Genomic DNA, 22291 nt, shown 5'->3' with positions numbered 1-22291 from the left:
TTGAAAGTGTCATTATACACCTTAGTTGATTTTGATCAGGTTTAAATTATACTTAATGGTTATTTCTTCATTCAGGAGCGAAGAACCAGCTTTAACAAACATGGATATTTCTACTGGACACATGGTTTTGGTATGTCATATAGTTTTTTTATAATTTATATATTCGTACATAAACTCCTAAAGCATAATATTGACGGCAAAGCTTTCGACCGGTTGTCACAAAAGACGCCGCATTCTCAAGGGACCATATGATGTATGAGCTCTCGCCTTCCGAATAAAAAATCCGATTAATTTTAATAACGAGGACTCGTTATTTTATATTTGCATAGTTCGCAGAGACAATAGAAAACTCTCAACTACTCTCAACTTAATAATTATATTTTTAATATATTTTGGTATTTCCACTCATTAAATTGGATAATCATCAGTTCCTTTTCCGCACTTAGTGATGCATATGGCTCTGCATTTGTAAACCAAATACAGTTTATTTCGATCATCTGTTACATGAAGGTAAGGTGATCAGTCCAACGCTTTAGGTGCCAGTCTAGGAACAAAACAATATTGAAGTTTGAATAGAATTGGCGGCCTCCGCGGTGTAGTGGTCAAGACGCTTGACTCTCACACGGAAGGTTCCAGGTTCGAATACCGGTGAGAACGCAAAAATCAAATGTGATTTTTCGCAAGCCTGGTGTTCTGTGTAGTAATTCACCACTGTAATTGGGCCTCCTGGCCTGTTGTGGTGAAAATTTAAAAAAATAAAATACGTCCATTTTACGTCCTCGCTTCCAGGAATCAAACCTAGCACTTCAAGAAAGGTAGGCGAATGAGCCAATCACTACTCAACGCGGCGAATTTATTTCCTTCGATTTCATTATTTGACATTTTTACCTGAGAGCAGCCATTAAGTCGAAAACATTCGTACAGGTTAAATTTCACACACAAAATTGTATTCTACATCCGTATGGGCACATAATTGGATAAAAAAATGAAAATACTTTTTAATTGGTAAAATTGTTGTTATAATTTGTGCCCCCTTTACCAGACATATATGGAGGACCACCTGAAGAACAAGGACCGCCTGGAGCAAGAGTGGCGTGCCCTGTGCGCGTACGAGGCGGAACCCTGCGCCACCACGGCGGCTGAGAAGCCAGAGAACCTCGCCAAGAACAGGAGCCCCGGAGTACTGCCCTACGACCACGCTCGTCTAGTCCTCAACGAGGTCACCAATCTCACCAACTCCGACTATATCAACGCCTCTACTATCGTTAGTACAGTTTGTTAAATATTCAATTAAATCGATTAAGTATTATTGGTATTTCACTATTCTTATCTATCTAAACGAATTCAGGACTTCATTGAAAGGTTTATCGGACTTTTCAATTTTCCCTTTTGACAACCCATCAGGTTTATTAGTCTTAGACGTCTCGCCTGGACTCGGGACGCGGACCTGATTTGGAAGGCCGCACAGAGAGGTCTGAAGACTGTTTGTATTGTACGGAGCAAACGAGGAAATAATATGATGCAATTAAATGAAGTTAAGTTGTTTCATGAGATAAAAAATAACATGTATTTTAATGTCAATTACTCGATCCCTTTCAGTTTCTCAATACATTTTATTGCGTTATTAATTTATTGTTTTAACGGCTCCAATGTCCTCCATTATTCATGCAAAGAATAACACATTTAACGAAAACGAAAAAAAACATATTATACCATTACATGTTTGTATTTAACTAAATGCACCTACATCGTGAAGCCTAAAGCCGATAGCAGAAATCCATATCAATTGACTTTAAACAAGGTGAGCATAACAGTGAGAAAACTGGAGCGTTTGATTCCTCCCTATATCGTATTTTATAACTAACCTGTAGCTCAATCACAAATAACAATCGACGTGCTTAAAAACATGCTAAGCATTTGAGCGATCACAATGAACAATAATGAATATGCTTAAGTTATCGCAGTCATAAGTCAACGCGTGTTTAATCTCTAAATTAACGTTCGTGTCGGTTTGTTTTTTTGTTTGCAAATACAGTTCATTGGCGAAAAATCGGCGTTTACTATAAAATATAATTCAATATATTGCATTTGCAAAACAGTAAGGAGTATTTAATACAAAAAAGTGAAAATTAAATTACAATTACTGTGGCTACTGCTTTTCTTGACATTTGGCTTTCCAACCGCCGCGCGCCGACTAAATGTAATGAATAGCATGATAAATAATAAATGAATAAATAAAAATAGCATTTTTGGTATATTTTCCACATTAACACAAGTGAAATTCAAATATGTGATTGCGCAGCAGGATTATACGCCGCAGAACGTAAATATTTTGACATTTTATATTAGGTATCCATGGATGTTCCATTGTGATCGTGAAAACGATAAACAACCGTGGTGAGAAATTGTTATCATGTCGCTTATTAGCACGTCGATAGTTATTTATGATTGAGCTACTGGGCTGGTATTCCGAACGCATTTACAGCGCTCTATAACGCCTATTTAGTTCGTAAAAACGCGCTATAATTGCGTTCGGAATATCAGCCCTGTTGTCGGTGAAAGCACTCCCTCCACATACCCAAAAACTGTTTAAAAGTCCATACGTTTTCCTATAGGTGATACCAAAAAACTTTTTTTTTGTCAATAAACGAGTTACTCTTTAAAAAATCCAATAATAATTCGCTATTTTAATTGAATTTAGTTAAATTAGAGTTCTATTGCTTTCATTGCCCATTTCACTGCGAGTTTAGCAAATTATATAGAGGGCTTATTCGGATATTGTCGTTCTTCCTCGACGGTCTATTCTAATTATTGAAGTTTGTCTTTCGCAGACCGACCACGACCCGAGAAACCCCGCTTACATCGCAGCGCAGGGCCCCCTGGCGGGCACGGCCGCCGACTGGTGGCAGCTGGTGTGGGAGCAGGGCTCCGTGGTGTTGGTACTGCTCACGCGTCTCACGGAGGGCGGCGCCGCGCTGTGCCACCGCTACTGGCCGGAGGAGGGCTCACAGCTCTACCACATCTACGAGGTATTATATTACAAACTCTTTTTATCACGTAGAAGTTGAATTTTTCTATTCAGATTTATTGTCGCCGCCGGTAAGCATCTTAAAGGAATAATTAATAAGTCGCACATTTTAACTATAATTTAATTAATTATCCACAAATATATTTTGCTATCGACTTTATTGATAAAGTCGTTAAAAAAGATAAAGTCGGTAGTCGGTATGTATTTAAAATTTAAAAAACACTCACCGCAAGTAGGATAATCGAGTACAATTACAACTTCTAGGTGAGACAAACAATTCAAGAATTAAATCATCATAACATAAATTATTTACATAATTTGGTTAGGCATGTATTTGAATAATACAAAACACTAAAGGCAGAATACTCTTTATTTTTTTGGTAGGAACTTACCTACATAAAGAACTTGAATGCTTTTTATTCTTAGACTAGACTAATACCCGTATGCAGAGACAAACCTTAAGGTGAGGAAAGTACATTCTATTGTCTTCACCTTCGGGTTATTCTCGGCATTTGAAATTAGAATGTACTTTCCTCACCTTAAGTTTTGTCTCTGCATACGGGTATAAGAATACTATTAGAATCATGGTAATTTATTTTAAAACAAGAGAAAATTTCTTCGAATTCCGTTTGAAATCGTGGACATTGCCGCGTTTATGTTTTATTTCAAATATATTAAAATAATTGAACGAATATATTAGAATAATCTACGTATGTTACGAATGGAACCAGAAAAATGTTTAATCATAATATTTTATTTGATTTATTTATATATACGCCCAACGGGCATTTTTAGGACATATTTATAAATAGAAAGACACAATGGTATATAGTAGACTTTATAGGAGTGAAAGCTCCCACTTTCCTGGTGTTTATAATTGAATTTTATTCAGTGATCGTTTGAAAGAAGACAACTTGTTATCAAAGAAATCAAGACTGGTATGTTAGTTGGCAGACCTAAGAGTTCCGGGCATAGGGGAATAAAAACCATAGTTAGTTCTATGGATATCGGTAAAAAAGAGTAAGTTTTTTCTGAAGTTTATAGTTGGGATATTTAATTTTATTGAGCTCAGTAGTTCAATATAATGGTGGGTATCGTATACTGTGTTTAAAATAAGTTTAAATGAACCATTAATTATGTGTCTTCCAACTACATCGATCCCACTAATTTATTATCTAACAAATGCACCTGAACACAGTATATTTTCTTGACATAAAAACATATAGAGGAACTATTCGTATCGTTGTCATCTCATGTGCAATTCTAATTATTTTCCATTTATATTTTCGGTCCCCCTCGTAGAAGACCTAAACATATAAATATTTCCATTACTGATTATGCGCCTTTGTGTCTTCTCAGGTCCACCTAGTGAGCGAGCATATTTGGTGTGATGACTATCTCGTGCGCAGCTTCTATTTGAAAAACCTGAAAACCGGAGAGACCAGAACAGTCACGCAGTTTCACTTCTTATCTTGGCCTGATCGTGGAGTTCCATCTTCCACCAAGGCCCTTCTGGAATTCCGAAGGTAACATACTTTTGAAGTATTAAATATGATCGATGTTGGATGCTAATCTTGAGGCAGTTTGAAAATCTTTGCAGCTACAACCCGAGCATGCGCGAGATCGGGTATGCTCGGGTTGTAGCTGAGAAACATGGATTTTTATGGGTTTATATGCAAAAGATATTAAATATTTTATTTCTAATTGTTTCAGGAAAGTCAACAAATCATATCGTGGTCGCTCTTGTCCTATCGTAGTACATTGCAGGTAAATTAGCGCTACTTAAGTTATATTATTATTTATCTTTATATATATAATTCCTCTGTACGTGTGATGTCACTGAACACCTCCTAAACGGCTTAACCGATTTACGTGGGGTTTTCAGCGAAATATAGATCTTTGCACTGCGCGTGTTCGTAGATATTAAAATTTTCAACCGAATCTGTAAAAAAAGGGTAGAAGCATAAATCTTATTTTCATCGACCTACCTACAGGGTTGCATTCGACGAGAATACATATACAAAAAAAATTAAGGATGTTGTTTTTTTGTGTATACAAAAAGTGTTTTTGAACGTTTACAAACAACATTTCATTTCATTTCAGCGCCCTTGAGACGATTTTCACAAAAACGGCGCTATATAAATTACCCAAATATATATAACATTCGTTTTTGTGGATCTCAATCAGATTCATTCATTAAATTTCTTGTAATTTCTACCCATTTATTTCTTTTTACTGGATTTTTGGTAATACTAAAATAATTTTAAATTCAATACATGTTTAAAAATCGTATTCCTACATAAGAATACCCCTCTGTAGTGAGAAGACCGGAGTTTGACGTTTGCAAAAAGAATGCCGAATTTGAAATAATATTTATTTTATGTTTTGGAATTTATCCATAAACAAGTACCTAGGTACCTACTTAAATTAAATATTTGAATATTTTCTATTTTTAGTTTTGGAATTTATCCATAAACAAGTACCTAGGTACCTACTTAAATTAAATATTTGAATATTATCTATTTTTAGTTTTGGAATTTAATCAGAAACAATTACCTAGGTACCTACTCATCAATAAAAAGTATTTTTCCAAGGTAATAGCAGGCAAACCAGATGTACAGGGTGTCCTTTAAACCCTGTCACATCCGAAACCACGATGATCAGTATGGGCAAGAAGACATATTAGCATATTTAAAACAATATTTAGAACGCATACATTTTTTTTAAAATAAAATATTTAAAAAAACAAATGGTTGCTTACTTCTGCAGGGGAGAAACGAGGAGGGAGGTTCAAATCCCACGCTACTACAACTCGATTTCCAGTTTTCCAGCACAAGTTATTTACGACTTCTAGGAAATGGTCCATAAATTTGAATTTTCGATTAAATAATAAGAACTTAAGCATTTCTCTTTTTTTTAAATCCTTATTATTTTCAAATTTTATAATTGTTGACATGACCAACGTAGCGATGATATTTCGAATTCCATCAATAAAAACGGTAAATGTAATCCAACATTTGTGGACGGAAGAATCGATCTAGCATATTTTACGTTTATAATAAGATGCACAAGTGTAACCAAATAATGTGTCTTTGCAGTGATGGCGCAGGGCGCACAGGGACGTACTGCTTGATAGACATGGTCCTCAACCGCATGGCCAAAGGGGCTAAGGAGATAGACATCGCCGCCACCCTCGAGCACATCAGGGACCAGCGTCCTCACATGGTCACCACCAAGCAACAGTTCGAGTTCGTCCTCATGGCAGTAGCAGAAGAGGTACTCGTGGTCTCACAGACCCAAAAACTAGATGGCAACTTTTATTTAACAAAATAAAATATGGATCATGATACAAAATATTATACTCTTTTGCAATGAAAGAAAATGTACAAAAAATATTAGTACCTTAAAATAGTACCAAGTATAGATATATATGTAACAAAAGAGATAAAAACATTTATACCCGAAATTTTAGTACACTGGAATAACTTTTTACTAGGGGAATACGTTCCACACAGTACCGTGTAAAAAAGTATACTAAAAAAAAGAACTATGCCGAATAGTTTTCTTTTGATAAAAATCAATTTGGGATTTAAAAAAAATGTTTATTATTTGTTGTACCTACGTAGCTTAATTTTTTTCTTAAACATACTTGACAGCAAAATCGTAACAACGGTTATTCAGTATCACATATTATAATATGTGATACTGAATAACCGTTGAGTTATACACCAAGTGAGTAAAATAGCAATTCAGAGCATTCCAATAACTATTACGCATTGTTAAATTCATGTTAAAAAGAAATTTAATTTAATTTAATATTTGTACCGTTTTATTTCAAAACCGTTGAAAAAAGGGTTCCCGTGTTACAATAAATATTGTATTATTAGAGTATTGGAGCAACAGGGGCAATGAATTATTATTTCTTTATTTTTTATTTAATATAATATAAAGTTACATGTTAGCAAAAAAGAAATACATAATAAAGCAAAAGTACAAAAACAAAAAACGAAACGGAATACCACACCAAAAAAGAAGCAACCTCTTGTGCTTGCTATGGGATTACAATATTAATAATTTAAGAACAAAATACACATTTATTTAAAAAATTAAATGAAGTTATATAAAACATTTTATCCCTTTATAATGCACCGGATTGTGGTAGCGTTGTGGACTCACTCTCTTTATAACTTGATCCCTATTCTCCGGCACAAGTTATTTACGGCTTTAAGAAGAGGTCTGAAAATTAAAGTGCATATTTGGGTAAATAATAAAAACACAAATATTTATTTTCTAAAAAAAATAATCAGCCTGATCAAATTTCATGTACTGTAATACAATTAACACTATTAAAAAAGTCGGTTTATGGTCCTGTAGTAATTTTACGGACTCCCAAATTACATATCCGAGTTTCGAATTCCAGTTCTTCCTCAACTTGATTCCAATTTTCTATCACGGTTATTTACAACGAAATGAAAATCGTCTCAAAATGTTTAATATTTGGTTCGTTTTTGTACACATTAAATAATATTAACAACCGTTTTATAATTTTAGGTGCACGCCATCTTGAAAGCCCTCCCAGCCCAGCTTCAGCAACAGCACGAGAAGAGGGAGAAGGAGCTAGCTGCCGAAAAGGAGAAGCAAGATAAAGAGAAGGAGAAGTAAAGTGGGCAAGTGCCACGACTTCTTAGCCAGCCAATTCTTTCGGTGGATCCACAAGGAAGACTTTCACACAACACGCGCCGGCCCACATGGTCGTCAAGACCCATACTTTCGCGAGACTTGTTGGTCCACCAGACCTATCAGTTTACCAAACTTATTGGTCCACCAGACTCACCAGTTTACCTGACTTATTGGTCCACCAGACCCATCCGATCACCAAACTTGTTGATTCACTAGACTTATCAGTTTACCAGACTCGTTGATCCTCCAGATCCATCAGATCACCGGACTTGTTGATCCACCAGATCCATCAGATCACCAAATTTGTTGGTCCACCAGACCAACCGTATACAAAACTTGTTGGTCTACCAGATGTATCAGATCACTTGACTTGTATGTCCACCGGACCCATCAGATCACTAGACTTGTTGGTTCACTAGACCCATCAGTTTACTAGAATTGTCGGTCCACCAGACTCACTAGGTTCATGAGATCTACGTATTTATGACAGGTTCGGACATACATACTTGTCCATCAGACCCGCCAGTCTACTAAACTCATGTGTCCACTTGACAGAGTTCCACGGACTCACCAAATTCAGCTTTTACCAAACTTTCTTGGTTCACTAAACCACACGGTCCACAGGACCCTATTTCCCAGATCAGAGACAGCGCGTGTTGTGTGGAAAGTCAAAACTGACCTCTCGCTAAATATTACAAAAGGAACACTCACAAAGGACACGGTATCTACGACTATAAGATTATCAATGTATTAGAACATCTGATCATAATCGAGTAGATTATGGCTCATAATTAAAAAAAAAAAAAAACATGGATGTTTATTACAAACAATTTATTTATCTGTTGTACCTCTGTTTGCATGTGACATTGAGAGTTTTATAAAAAATGCGTAATTTGATGATACCATAATTTAAACTTACATATTTTGTAGTTGATTTACTAATTTGATGTAAATAAGTTGGAGAAAGAAAAAAGATTATGACGAAGTTTACCCATTCATAATGTGGCAGCTATATGAAACATATTGAAATTTATATATTTATAACAACTACCTATATATCGAGTGTCGCATGCAAAATGCTATATTGCTTTATTTGTTTTGAGTGCTTCTTTTTGGCGGGTGATAACCGCTTAAAATATGTATAATCGTTTTTGTATTTAAGATTTATAAACGTTGATAATTTAAATACTAAGAGAGATTAAGCTTTCATTACTTTTATTACATCAACTAAAAAAGCTTTTTCAAATATATTTGTATCTTTATATTTTTGACGAATATTGAAAACACTGTTTTATTTTTATAGCACAAAATATAAACTGGGACAAAAATACATATTTTCTACGTTCAAGGCCTTCGAGTACAATATGATACTTATCAATGTTGCCAATATTTGCATTTCCCACTATTTACTTGTAAAAGAGAAACATAATCATAATATTTACATTATTGTTTTATTACGAAAGAGGAGGTCAATTGAGCCAGTGGGCAAACATGAATCTATTGTAAGTTTGAATATGGTAACTACTTATATTATTGTATTGAAATTATAATGAAATATTTACAAGTTGCATAAAACGTATTTATACATGACTTAAGGATAATAAAATATATATTTTGAATGCATTTTGCGAGAATGTTCTCTACTGCACCCAGCCTCGCAGTACAGATCATCTTCGCTACAAACCAACCCCATTACAAAATAAAACTATTCTATTTTTATTGCTACATTGTAAAATGTCTTCTATGGTCTCGTAAAACGATTATTTTCTCTAAAATAATGACTTCCAAAACATACATATTGAGATGTCTATGTACCTACATATTTTGAATCAAAGATTAAATCTATATCAAAATAAGAACTCTCTAAGAGTTTCATTATTTACACGAAATAATATATGTCAATATTTTTATTCTCGAAGGATAAAAGTTAGTATACTTCTTGCATTGTCCATTTTATCAGAACATCATCAAGTTATCTCTAAATGTGTGAAAATGAAATGTCTATTGATTACCAGTCATAAATTGTGTCCTATTTTGTTTTCACAAAACTATGATATCTAGGCGTACTGTTATTTATAAAAATTATAAACTATATAGAACTTGGACACATGTAACCAAAATCTATAATTGTATTTTTAGAGAATAGTTAACTGTCAAGATTTATGTTGTATCAGGTATTTTAACTGAATAAATAGATGAAATCAGCATTATGTGTGTTATTTATATTTTATACCCTTTTTGATTAAATAAAAACAAGTAACTCCCTCTCAAATATTAGGTTGTATCCTTAGAGTATATACATAATACATATGTATATGTATATACCCTAAGGTTGTACCAATGCAGTGCCCTATGCACCATCAGGTGCAAAACGGGAATGATGATGATGAAAAATTAATTAAATTTATGGAAATCTCTAAATATCTCCAAGTCTTTCAAATTTTGTCAGCAAATAATATATTTCCCGTATTAAGAATTATAATTGAAAATGTAATAGCACATTACAAGGAATTGAAAAATATTACCGTGAAAAATAAATTTAGGGGTAGTCAAGACTCATTTTTTAATTTTGACAGAAAAATAAAAATAAGAGATAGATATTAGAGGTAATTATTATCTACTATTAAACTAAACGTCGCGTCGGTCTCCTGACACCTATCGCACACTAACATTCAATTGTTTATTAGCAAAACTGGTTTACGCATCTTTAGAAATTGTAAACTCGAAGGTCGAACTTTTCCATTTAAACGTTTATTTTACCATCCGTTCTTACAGTTTAAGCTTACGGGGCTATAAATACTGCGAAATCAAAAGGGCCCGAATCACCAAATAAAAATAACGCTTGAAGATACTGGAAGAAATCATACAAAAAATAGATTTTTTGCATTATTCGTGTGCGACAGAACGGCCTAATAATTGGCCTCGAATTGAAATGTTATTTTATAGGGCAGGATTTATTTCAGAAATACTAAACGATACATAAAAATTGAAAAAAAAAAGGTTTAGTTTAATAGTCTAATAACATAGAATTAAGAATAGTCCAGAAGGAGCGTAGAATCATATTTGAATTCATCGGACCAATAATTCCCCCACTTCTACTTATTTTCGCCGCGCGTATTCGTGAAGTCACCAGGTAATGTTGCTTGATTGGAAAAAAAATCATAACTCAAATGTAAGGTAAAAAAAAAGTAATCTGTTAATTTCTCTAAAATTTTATTGTGCACGCGGAAACATTGATTGACACAACAGAGTAGATAAGTAAAGGGTCATTTAATAAGAGTAATTGAATTAATAAACGTTGAACTTAAAATATAAAACTAATTTTATTTGACATAAAACGGATATTTTTATATCATGTTAAATTATATTTGATGTTTTGTAGAAAATGTCGTTAAAATGTCCCCCACGGCGTTATTTAATCCGAGGTCTAATTTTCATTAGTTCTTTTATTAGATGAGCTAAGTAGGGTAAAAAAAAAATTCTACCCTGGCAACACTAACGAAATTTCCATTTTGTTTCTTCGACAATCTGACAGATGGAAAAATAATTTAATTTTTAAGTAATGCATTTGTTATATACACATTCATTTGCAAATTACATATGAAATGTGATTGCATCCTGTTTCTTTAAGATCCTAGCAGTATTTCTAAACTTTAAAAGGACACAACACGGTATAGTTGAATTCAAATCCTGATTTGCGTACTGAGCAACGTCTACAATAAAACTAATTGGTCAAAACGTAAACCTACTCATTTATAAGTAGTTGAGTCGCCTTCTGTTTGATGTGCGTAAACGGTTTCTGGACTATTCTTAATTCTATGTTTATACATTATTGTATTAGTAACAAAATTGAAAAATTTAGCAAACCACTAACTTCCTCGTTGAGTAAATATCAAGAAGATCACTGCAGTAAATATAATGGTAGCGTATATCTGATCGCGCCACTTGCCACATAGCGGATAGCGGATGGACGCTCTGATATTGCGTTTTTGCTGGTTCGCGGGATGTTGGCGTTGCTTTGTGTTATCTGCAGTTTACTTTGCCACCGAGACCTCATACAAATGAATACAATTACCTAACTTGTACTGGGATTATTGGCACCTTATTGTTCGAACTTCTCTCGTGGCAGGCTCTCTCTGATCCCGTGGTTAGAACAGCTCATGTCGGTTTCCTTTTTTACTTTTGTTGAAAATCAAAACCAATCATTGTGTTAATATGATATATGTTTCCTTCCGTGTTCAAATACCTTTTCCATCTCTGTTGGAATATCTATCAATGTTTTTAGTACGTATTTTTAGTTAGAAAGCACGTATCGAAATACACAAAGAATCTCAAACCACAACGTAAAATTGGGACACGTCTCGTAAGCATGATTTGTAAATAAGTTAGATTTGAAATTGATTTTAGTAATAATATCAACTTTCCGCATGGTTACACACATTTTTTGTTGTTATTATAGTTTCAAATAACACGGACATACGTTTTGCGCTTCTCACACCTAGTAGGTACACTTACCTACAACGAAATTTGACAAAGTGCAAAAGTGAAATTTGACCCAAATCCTCCCATCGCCAAATTATTCCAATGTTTTTTTTTTAAAACACTTAACAACGTAATAATACAATGCAATATTTATATTGAAATATTTACAGTTCGAATTTTTAATAAGCCCATGTTAATGGTCAGCGAGTTGCCTACCGTGCAAGAGGTCTCGGGTTCGATTCCCGACATGGTTGATGTGAAATATTTATTTAAAAGGGTCTTTTCACACTAGAATATTTATTTCATACTCCCTGGACTAGTACTTGAAGCGTAAGGGTGATCATCTTACTTTGAAAATGATCAAGATACACTGCGATTGGTTTACCAATGCAGTGCCCTATGCACCATTAGGTTCGGAAAGGGAATGATGATAATGATGATGATGATGATATTAATGCGTTAGTGTCTGTCGGCGAACCAAAAAAAGGTTATTTTTTTGCTTGTCTAACCACGCTCATTTGAATGATTTATATGAAAACTTTTTGCTACGCACACATAAGCACAGTTTATTAAATATTTGAATGGACTGTTTTTTGGGATTGTTAAAACTAACATTTCACACGAGTTTTAATTAATTAGTCTATTAGTTTTTTGTTTATTTATTTTACACGGCTAACTGCCTTTTATTGTACACAGTAATACAAAATTAAATATACCTAAATACTATATTGGTACACGTGGTGATAAAATTAAAATAAAACAAATTTCATTAAAACTTATACATTATGTAAAACAAATACAATTAGAAAACAAATTCAAAATGGAAAACAAAAATAAAGATTACACACAAAATACACTTGTATGTGAAGAAAAAACTTGATATAATTAACATAAATTTAAATATTAGATTATAAGTTATTAGATACAGAACAAAAAGTACAGAATATTCCGAGGTTTTGTTATTTTTTGTTTTGAGGGTTTTTATTTCAAACGACATTTTTGTAATGTTATGCATTACAGTAAAAAAGATTACGTGAAAATCGTAAGATGAAATTAAAAAACCAAACAAAACTGTAGGAAATTTAATTTTAGCCTTGTGTTATCCTAATATCAAGTTACTATTTCTTTTGTATTCTTTTTATATGATCCACATCAAGGTCGAACTAACAAATTCATTTCTGATTTTCTTATTGTTGCAAAATAAAGAATTCGGACAAATGTTCCAAGTATTGTAAACTAACTTGTAAAAAAAGAATTATCTAATTTTAGTCATAACGATTTCGTATTCTGTACTATTAAAAAACTTTTGTGTATTGCGCACTTAGAGTATATATGTATATACTCGAAGATTGCGCATGATAATTCTCGAAATATATGTGCACAATATTATAGACACCCTTATTATTTTGCGGCAGAAAGCAATTCGAAAAAACCGCACTTATGTCTATGGTACTTCATATGCTGCGTTGCGGTATTGTTTACTTTCATTGTCTATGTATGACTGACAATCTGTGATCTAACATCTCTGTCCGACGGGTGTTTGACATACGTCATCATTTATCATAATGTGTGTGTGTATAATCTGTGTGTTTTGAGGGTCTGACGTTTTGCACTTTAGTTTATAATTTTCATTTTCTAAAATATTTTCCGGTTGTCCGATTCTATTTTTCTTTCAACTATTAGTTTTTTTTCTTCATTTTATGATACACTATTATTTGCCACAATTCTGCGGTTTATTGGCCGAACTAAATACAGTTTTTCTAATGTTTTGAAACTTGTTTCGTTGAGTGCCGGGCGCATGTAATCTCTATCAATCGCACACGCGATAATTACCTATATTATCAGTTTAATTCCACACTAACGTTAGTATAAAATAGTTTCGTTTCCGCCTATTTGAGATAATTTGCAATAATGATTCGGGGTCGCGTGTTGCATTTCGTTTTCAAAGTGGGCGATAGAACCTCAACGGCTAAATTCTACAGAGATGTTCTCGGAATGAAGGTGTGTCTTTAATTGCAGTTTAAATTATTTTAGTTTAGAAAGTATTTGAAAATGCGTTCTTTAATATGCCAGTGTAAACATCACCTTGTTTTGTAATTGTCTTTTAATAGCAAAAATGTGCTTTTATCTATAGGGTAAAGAAACCACTATAAAATAGTTTGAAAAAAAAACATTATTTGATTTTAGTATATTTACTAATTGAATTTATAAATACCTGTATGTTATTTTATCTAAAATGTTGAGATTGGCAGAGTGGCAGATAAGATAATAAGTTCATAATAGTTTATAAGATGCATCATGCATGATGAATGCATTAAATTTATTATTTATTGTATGGCACATTCCTACTTCCATGCATTCTTTTGTGGTTTTAATTAATTTATTTATGAAATTTATAAATTGATTTGTTTCGAGGAATTTATTAAATAATTTCTGTAAAGGTTCTTCGCCATGAAGAGTTCAGTGAAGGTTGTGAGGCTGCATGCAATGGGTGAGTTGAATATTTTACTAGTTGGTAAAACTAAATATTGGATGCCTGGTCTTGAGTTTAAATTTACAGGCGAGCTTATACTTTATTGGCGTAAGTATAGCCTGTGAGCTCGCCAATACATGACAGATGACATTAACATAACCATAGAAAAACATAGCAGTTGAGCTCTCAGAAGTAAAGCAACGTGAATGCAGCAATGCTTGAACTACATGTCAATAATATTATTTGGCCATACGGAACTTTAAAGCACACCTTGGTTTAATTACTAATAGTATTTTATCGGTTAGGTAGGTGTATTTAAAAAAAAATGTTGCGTACCTGAAAAAAGCACAAATAATTATGTTTTTGTAAATGATGTCAGTAGCGACACTCAGAGAGTGGCTTTGTGACGTTTTGACATTTTTTATAAGAAATTCATGGCGTAGCCGAAATACTGTTATAAAAACGAGGATGTTTTTGTTGATTGACGTTAGCAGGCGCTACCCAGGGGCGACTTTGTGACGTGAGAAATTATTTAAAAAGAGATTCATGGCGTAGCCGAAATATTGTAATTAAAACGAGGATGTTTTTGTTGATTGACGTTAGCAGGCGCTACCCAGGGGCGACTTTGTGACGTGAGAAATTATTTAAAAAAAGAGATTTATGGCGTAGCCGAAATATTGTAATTAAAACGAGGATGTTTTTGTTGATTGACGTTAGCAGGCGCTACCCAGGGGCGACTTTGTGACGTGAGAAATTATTTAAAAAAAGAGATTTATGGCGTAGCCGAAATATTGTAATTAAAACGAGGATGTTTTTGTTGATTGACGTTAGCAGGCGCTACCCAGGGGCGACTTCATGACGTGATGAAATTATTAATTTAAATATTTTTTTTCATTTTACATAGCGTAGCCGAGATAAGAAATTGCGTGGTGTTTCGAAATTTAACCGTGTAGGTAGCCGCCTAGTTACAATATTATTTTTGTATTTGTATAACTCCTGTTTTATAATGTTTATGTATTTATCGCTATAAGAATTAAACTAAAGATAGTTTTTACTTTTAATCGCTATCCGTTTTTTAAATTATGTTTGTAACACTCAGTAATATTTATTTTTCAAGTATTCAATGTTATTTTTGCATTTTAATTAATATTGTTAATATAAAGCGTATTTTTATTTATTCGAATTTACTAGACTGTTTTTATTACAAAAAATAAAAATGCATATTTCTCTATGTATTTTTCTGTTATAAACAATCTATTAAAATAGTACACATCAAATTTCCATTGTCTGTTGATTTTATTTGCAATCTTCTATTTTTTCGATGGTTAAAACTCTAGGAAATTCAAAGACAATAAAAATTTTACTGTCATATATTGGCGAGCTCACACGCTATACATAGCCCACTTTATTAAAGAAAAATAGAATACATCTAACATTTTTCATTTGTTGCATATATTATTATGTATATTTGAATCTAAATTGTAAAGCATTAAAACATAGTATTGTAGTAACTATTTTTAATGTGGTGTGAATAAAAACAAAGCGTATTTTGTACACAAGTATCAGGTAGGTCCATAAGTTTGTGCACATTTATAGCATATATGGGATTCCCTATGACTCACTACGTAGAGCAATAGGTTTTCAAACTTGTCGCATCTTGTCATCGATTGCCTATTGAATTAGTCAGTCTATCACCAACTTACGAAAGTTGTCACCCTTCACGAGAACATCGAATGAAAATAAGTACCCATAGAAAATGAATATCGATAATCAATTCAAATGTGCCGTTTTATATTTTTTATTTTCCGCCTATTTTAGATGAAACCGCCAGATCTGTAGCGATAAAAATAAACAGTGTACACGGTGAACCAGTACTGTACTGTATCAGTATTAGGACCCAGAAATGATTGAAATATTTAAAAGAAAGAAAGAAAGCAGTATTGATGATAATGGAGCCATAATTAATAGTGGATAAGATTGCAGATAGGATAGATTCATCTCATGGAATAGTCTTTTGTCATTTAAAGGAGACTGGGAAAGTATCCAAGCTAGAGAAGTGAGTACCCCTTGAGCTATCCGAAGCCAGCAGCGAATAAACATCTGCACTTTCCTTTTATATCGCTTTGAACAAAAGCCATTTTTCAACCGTTTTGTAACAGGTGACAAAAATAGATTGTTTATCGCAATTTCACAAGAAAAAGACGGTGGACAGATCCTAAAAATATAATAAACAGCCCACTCCAACAGCTAAGGTATCTTTGCATCCTAAAAATATACTTTTAAGAGTTTGGTGAATTATGTACGGTGTTATTTATTATGCACTGTTAAAAATTTGGCTTAATTTGATTTGTCAAACCATCAATGCAGATGTTTATACAGTGAACAACTTTGTCATTTAAACTCAGATTTGATTCAAAAACACCCGCGATTGGTGAGTATCAAGAAAGTGTTATTTCATCTTGATAATGCTAGACCGTACACGGCTCTGAAAGCGCTACAAAAAATTACTGAATTTAATTGGGAGCTTTTGCCGCATCCTGATTACTCCCCAGACATTGCTCCAAGTGATTTTCACTTATTTAGTTCCCTACAATTTTTTAACAAGGGAAAAATTAAATTCTAGAGATAAGTACAAAAGGACTTAAAAGTTTTTTTTTACAAAACCTGAGTCTTTCTACACTACAAACTAATGGAATAAAAAAGCTACCTATAAGTTGGCGAGAAACTGTAGATAATTTAGGAAAATATATCATTTATTTAAATCATTTATTCACACTACTATTGTTTTTTTTAATTGGGCACAAACTTTTGGACAGACCTACCTACATTTAAAAATACCTAATAATAACACTCTTTAAATATATTTGTATTTATTTACAATACTTTAATACCTACCGGATTTAAAATAATTAACATAAAATAATGGATATAATTGACACGATACAATATGTATATTTTTTTTTTTAAAAAAAAGAATAACCCACTAAGCCTCTATTTTGAGGCTTGTCAGCAGGTGGGATAGAGGGGATATGGAAGGAGGTAATGAAAAATACACCAGAACACCCAGACCAATTGAGAAAAAAATATTTCTTGGATTTTTTTCTTGAAACTGGCGGGAATCGAACCCGCGACGCCAGTTTCATAGTTGGCCGTCTAACCAACTGCGCCACGACGCCTGTCTTGAATTCAGTTTGAAACTACATAGAGTCTTATAAACCTGAATTAACAAGTTGTGGGATGGAGTTGTGTTGCGCACTTGATGCCCCCCTTATTATTTATGACTAAGCAAAGCAAAATAAGCCATGTCAATTTTTTCATCGGCAGTACATGTCAGAACTACGGGACACGAACCTGACTTGGGAGGATGCACTGGAGCTGGCAGCTGACAGAGATGCCTGGAGGCTCTTTGTGTAGGCCATATGTTCCAACTAGGAAACGGACATGGATCATTCCAATCATCGTCATCATCAATGATGAATAATTATTACAATAATAAATATGTATTCACAACATGGCATATTTAATTACCGGTTAATAAGATTCAACCTTGATTTATATAAATCATGTCTCGGTACAGAGAACTTTATGTATCGAACACTAGGATTATTGTTTGGTTGTACTACGAGTATTTCTTTGCATAGTGTAACATGAACACTCACTATTCTACTGTCAACCTCTCTTTTATCCTCTAAGGTACCGATTCTTGAATTAGGCTTCCTAATTAGGATTAACAAAGGCTTCAAAGATTTTTCCTGTTAAACTATACTTTTGTGTTGATAAATTATAATTTAATTTTAGACCTTACGCTAATCGCTGGAGTAAAACAATGGTTGGATATGGACCCGAAGAGTCTCATTTTGTGGTAGAACTGACCTACAACTACGGTATTACTTCCTATGAGAAGGGAAACGATTTTATAGGAATCGCCGTTAAGTCCAGAGAGGCTATTCGTCGAGCAGAATCTGAAGGCTGGCCGGTGGATGAAGAGAATGGAACTAAGTTTGTGCAAGCTCCAGGCGGATACAAGTTTTACCTTATTGATGAACCGCAACCAACTGATGCTGGTAATATTTCCATATTTATCTAATTTACCCTTTACTGTCACCTAAAAATAAATTTGTCATTGTTGTTCTCACAACAGGTTGCTATATCTTATTCAATAGCTAGGAACCACACATACTGTTTATTAAAATTATTTTCTGATAAATTAACTTGTTCATGGTTTTGTCTACAACAGCAGTCAAAATCGTGTCTCTCATTTAGGAAATGACTGATAAAGCTGTCAATTCTAAAGACAGTGGTAGTTAAAAGACGGCTATAGCCTACGTGAAACTGAAGTAATTATATGGTAGGAGACATTGTGTCCCTATAAAAAACAATTTGCAATGAAAGTGTCTCAGTATGTACCTATCAACTACTGTCCAATCAGAAGTGAAATATTCCAAAAAATAAGAAAGTTATGACATGACGTGTTTATATGAGTGAATTCTATGAGAAGTGTCCCCGGACGTGTTAAGAGCAATTTTTCTCCGTGAAGTTGGAACACTCTTTGTTTTGGAAATGTGACTAAAAGAGTAAACAACAAAATCAATTGGATTTTTCAAAATGATTTTTTTTTTCAATTTGAGAGTTGTTGCACCGAAACTAAAACTTTTGTCTTTTTTTAGATCCTATTCAAAAGATCATACTAGCGAGCTCCAATATTCAACAGTCTATGGCATATTGGAACGGTTTACTTGGATTAGATGTTTTTGAAAAGAAATCGAAATCGGCTGTGTTTGGGTTTAAGGCAAACCAAGTTAAACTTGAGTTTCAAGATATTGGTGAGTTTTAATATAGTTTTATTAATGAATTAAAAAAATAATTATGATTTTAATTGAAATTCCTTCTTTTTATTTTACAAACAAAAGTTAATGTGGAAAAATGACATAAGTTGGAATATATTTAAAGAACATCATTTCATGATCTTGGAATTCCTTCAAAAATTTAATTATTTATGTCTTTTACCACCACTAATGGTATATTTTGAATACTGTATCAAGAGATCAATACAACAGTAGTGATGGATGAATAAATATTAAAGGAGGTGAAATATTTGGGGATTATTATAGATTCTCGACTGACATTTTTCCCAGAATACGAGATATGTGATGAAGAAGATAGCAAGGAAGGTTTCTCTTATGGGAAGAATCGGAAGATATGCGAGTGCAGATTCATGCAGGATGATATATAATTCCATTTTAGTGCCTCATATTTATTGTCGTAGTATTTTGTTTTTGACTACTGAAGAGGAAAAAAATAAACTTACTCTGCAGAATAGTTCGAGAAAGAATGGATACACTAGGATTAAATTGATGCTAAAACAAACAAAAATGATTAATTGATACATTTTAATGAAAAGTTTTTTGTTCACAAAATTATTAATGGTTATTCCTCAAAAGAGTTGGCCAAAAAAGTTTTTTCTAATCAATGTGAACACAGATATGAAACTAGAAATAAAAAATAAAAAAGTCTGCCATTTTGCAAGAAGACAAGGACACAGAACTCGTTGATGCACCGAGCTGTACATTTATATAATTAGGAAATACCATTAGAAATAAGAAAACAAAAAAATATTATTTTATTTAAATGTAAGTTAAAAAACATGTAAAAGTAACATACTCGGGTTGGTTTTAAATAAGTTTTTTTTTGTTTTCATTAGAGTCAATGATTTTGTGAACGAATATTATTGTGTTGAGGGGTTTTCTTCGTTTACCATTGCAAACAAGTACACATTTATAAATACCTACTTTAATAAAGTAATTTAGCATCGACTTTACCCTTGTGTATCTGTTTTTTTTTTCTCGGGATTATTCTTGGAGCTTTGTTTTGTAATATGGTGAGTTTATTTTAAATTTGTCATGGTTTGATTGGATAATGCGCTGCTGCGGTGGTCGGTGTGTGTGGTTAGTGATTGTGTTGTAGGTGATTTTACATGAACCCATATCAACAAATCTTCTGGTTCTTCCCAAAATTGAAAATATGTTCTTCTCTGCGATCTTTTTCATTATAACTTTCCAGTGTATAGTGTAGAAATGTTAATAATTAGTATATAGTTCAATGATAATTAATATAAGTTAATATTAGGATATTCATATATTATTTTTGTACTATTTTAAGACCAAAAATATAAATATTAAATCAGGTTTTCCTTTCTTTTGCAACACATAACTTAAATTTTTAGTATTGTAGTGCACACACGTGGTTATTTATTTAACTTTTTGTGCATAATAATGTTAATTGTACATTGGCGGGCTTTTTTCCAAATGGCAATTTCTTCCACCAATAAAATAAAACCAATTATTAAAAAAAAAGTTTTATTTTTATAATTTAAGTTCCAAAACATATTCAATAGAAAATAAAGATAAAAAAGTTAAAGATATACAAAAATATAAATAATTGTATTTGTATATAAATAACCTTAAATCACTCAATGGGAAAAGGGAATAAAGAGGTAATGAGGAGAGATTAAGAAAGACAAAGGGGATGTTTCTTCAGATGTGATTTAAACAGAGATACTGTAGTAACATCTTTGATAGTAGATGGAAGATGATTCCATTGTCAAGCCGCATGGACACTATATGAGTTAGATAAGAAAGAGGAATTGTGGATGGGTATTAAGAGGGTACTTTGAGAATTAGAACAAAGAGGTAAACCATGAACTGACAAGCGTTGATTTGTTAAGTAAAAAAGTTTAATGCCTTAAAAGCTTTATGTTTGTACAATAAACAGAATGTAAATCAGGTTGTGTTTAAACAGGTAAAGCTGTTGACCGTGCTAAAGCATATGGGAGGATTGCCTTTGCTTGTCCATTAGATCAACAGCCAGAGATCGACAAGAAGATCCAGGAAGCCAAACAGAAGATCCTTACTCCGCTGATAAAACTTGACACTCCAGGGAAAGCATCCGTAAGGGTTATAATTCTTGCTGATCCAGACGGCCATGAGATCTGTTTTGTGGATGAAGAAGGTTTTACACAACTTTCCCAGTTTGACCCTAAAGGAGAAGAATTGTTAACCAAATACATTAAACTGGACAAGTCCAGAGAGGCTTGATTCATCGTGTATTGTGATAAAAAGAATCTTAATAGATATATAATATATTTTTAAAAGGGGTTAAATCTTATTTCTAAAACATAAATCTCGAGTGATAACATGTATTATTACTCATAGGACTTGTAGCTATTAATTTGATGCGTTTACAATACTCAAAATATTATTGGTTAGATTTTAATATTTTGCAGCTTTATTTTATTACGAAAGCAAATTAATTTCACACAGTATATTCAAGCTTAGTATGTTAAGTATAAATGCTGAAAAGGGAACAATATGTATTTAAAATGTAAGTTGTGTATCAGCAATATTTTATAATAATTAAATACAGATTTTAATAATGTTTTTATATTTGTTTTGCTTCAACCATAATTTGTTTTTAAAATTAATAACCTTCTAAGCCTCTAATATAGAGACTTGTCAGCAGGTGGGAAAGAGGGGGTGGGGTATAGAAGGAAGTTATAAAAATACACCACAACACCCAGACCAATTGAGAAAAAAAAATTCTGGATTTTTTTCTTGCAACTGACAGGAGTA

The 22291-nt window shown here is 32.9% G+C and overlaps 2 protein-coding genes and 2 long non-coding RNA genes across 5 annotated transcripts in view; 3 read left to right on the top strand and 1 right to left on the bottom strand.

The window, feature by feature from the left end:
- The window catches only part of IA-2 (tyrosine phosphatase IA-2), an 87716-nt gene extending 77803 nt beyond the window's left edge, over positions 1-9913 (top strand). The window contains exons 16-22 of the mRNA XM_088238554.1: positions 76-130; positions 1043-1264; positions 2832-3029; positions 4388-4554; positions 4742-4795; positions 6127-6304; positions 7580-9913. Coding sequence (XP_088094680.1) covers positions 76-130; positions 1043-1264; positions 2832-3029; positions 4388-4554; positions 4742-4795; positions 6127-6304; positions 7580-7690 — 985 coding nt within the window. The 3' untranslated portion in view covers positions 7691-9913. The remainder of the gene's footprint in view (positions 1-75; positions 131-1042; positions 1265-2831; positions 3030-4387; positions 4555-4741; positions 4796-6126; positions 6305-7579) is intronic.
- Positions 7179-14455, bottom strand: LOC148273545 (uncharacterized). The gene is made up of 2 exons (XR_015824552.1): positions 14406-14455; positions 7179-7264 (listed from the first exon to the last, which is right to left on the bottom strand). It is a non-coding gene; the product is annotated as an uncharacterized LOC148273545 (long non-coding RNA).
- Positions 13702-22099, top strand: LOC148273543 (glyoxalase domain-containing protein 4). 2 transcript variants are annotated; one of them, XM_088238561.1, is made up of 5 exons: positions 13702-14191; positions 14632-14681; positions 18462-18727; positions 19331-19486; positions 21462-22099. In XM_088238561.1, exons 1-5 carry the CDS (start codon positions 14102-14104, stop codon positions 21755-21757), a joined length of 858 nt encoding a protein of 285 aa, XP_088094687.1. In that variant the 5' UTR covers positions 13702-14101; the 3' UTR covers positions 21758-22099. The 2 variants fall into 2 exon arrangements, with proteins under 2 accessions (XP_088094687.1, XP_088094688.1); XM_088238562.1 differs by lacking the exons at positions 13702-14191; positions 14632-14681 and adding an exon at positions 16602-16719.
- LOC148273544 (uncharacterized) lies at positions 16093-16567 on the top strand. Its single transcript, XR_015824551.1, has 2 exons — positions 16093-16229; positions 16482-16567. It is a non-coding gene; the product is annotated as an uncharacterized LOC148273544 (long non-coding RNA).
- Positions 22100-22291: the final 192 nt, after the last annotated feature.

The sequence above is a fragment of the Micrasema longulum genome, unplaced genomic scaffold (genome assembly GCF_059751315.1).
Source record: "Micrasema longulum isolate JH-2025_06_02 unplaced genomic scaffold, ASM5975131v1 h1tg001917l, whole genome shotgun sequence".
Classification (NCBI taxonomy): Eukaryota; Metazoa; Arthropoda; class Insecta; order Trichoptera; family Brachycentridae; genus Micrasema; species Micrasema longulum.
Note: the sequence above shows the minus strand (reverse complement) of the source record. Positions and strands in the feature narration are given on the sequence as shown.

Excerpts from the sequence above, each read along its gene's own strand:
- LOC148273543 (XM_088238561.1), top strand. The coding sequence starts at position 14,102 with ATGATTCGGGGTCGCGTGTTGCATTTCGTTTTCAAAGTGGGCGATAGA. Across the intron at positions 18,728-19,330 it reads ACCGCAACCAACTGATGCTG|ATCCTATTCAAAAGATCATA; the intron begins GTAATATTTCCA and ends GTCTTTTTTTAG. Across the intron at positions 19,487-21,461 it reads ACTTGAGTTTCAAGATATTG|GTAAAGCTGTTGACCGTGCT; the intron begins GTGAGTTTTAAT and ends GTGTTTAAACAG.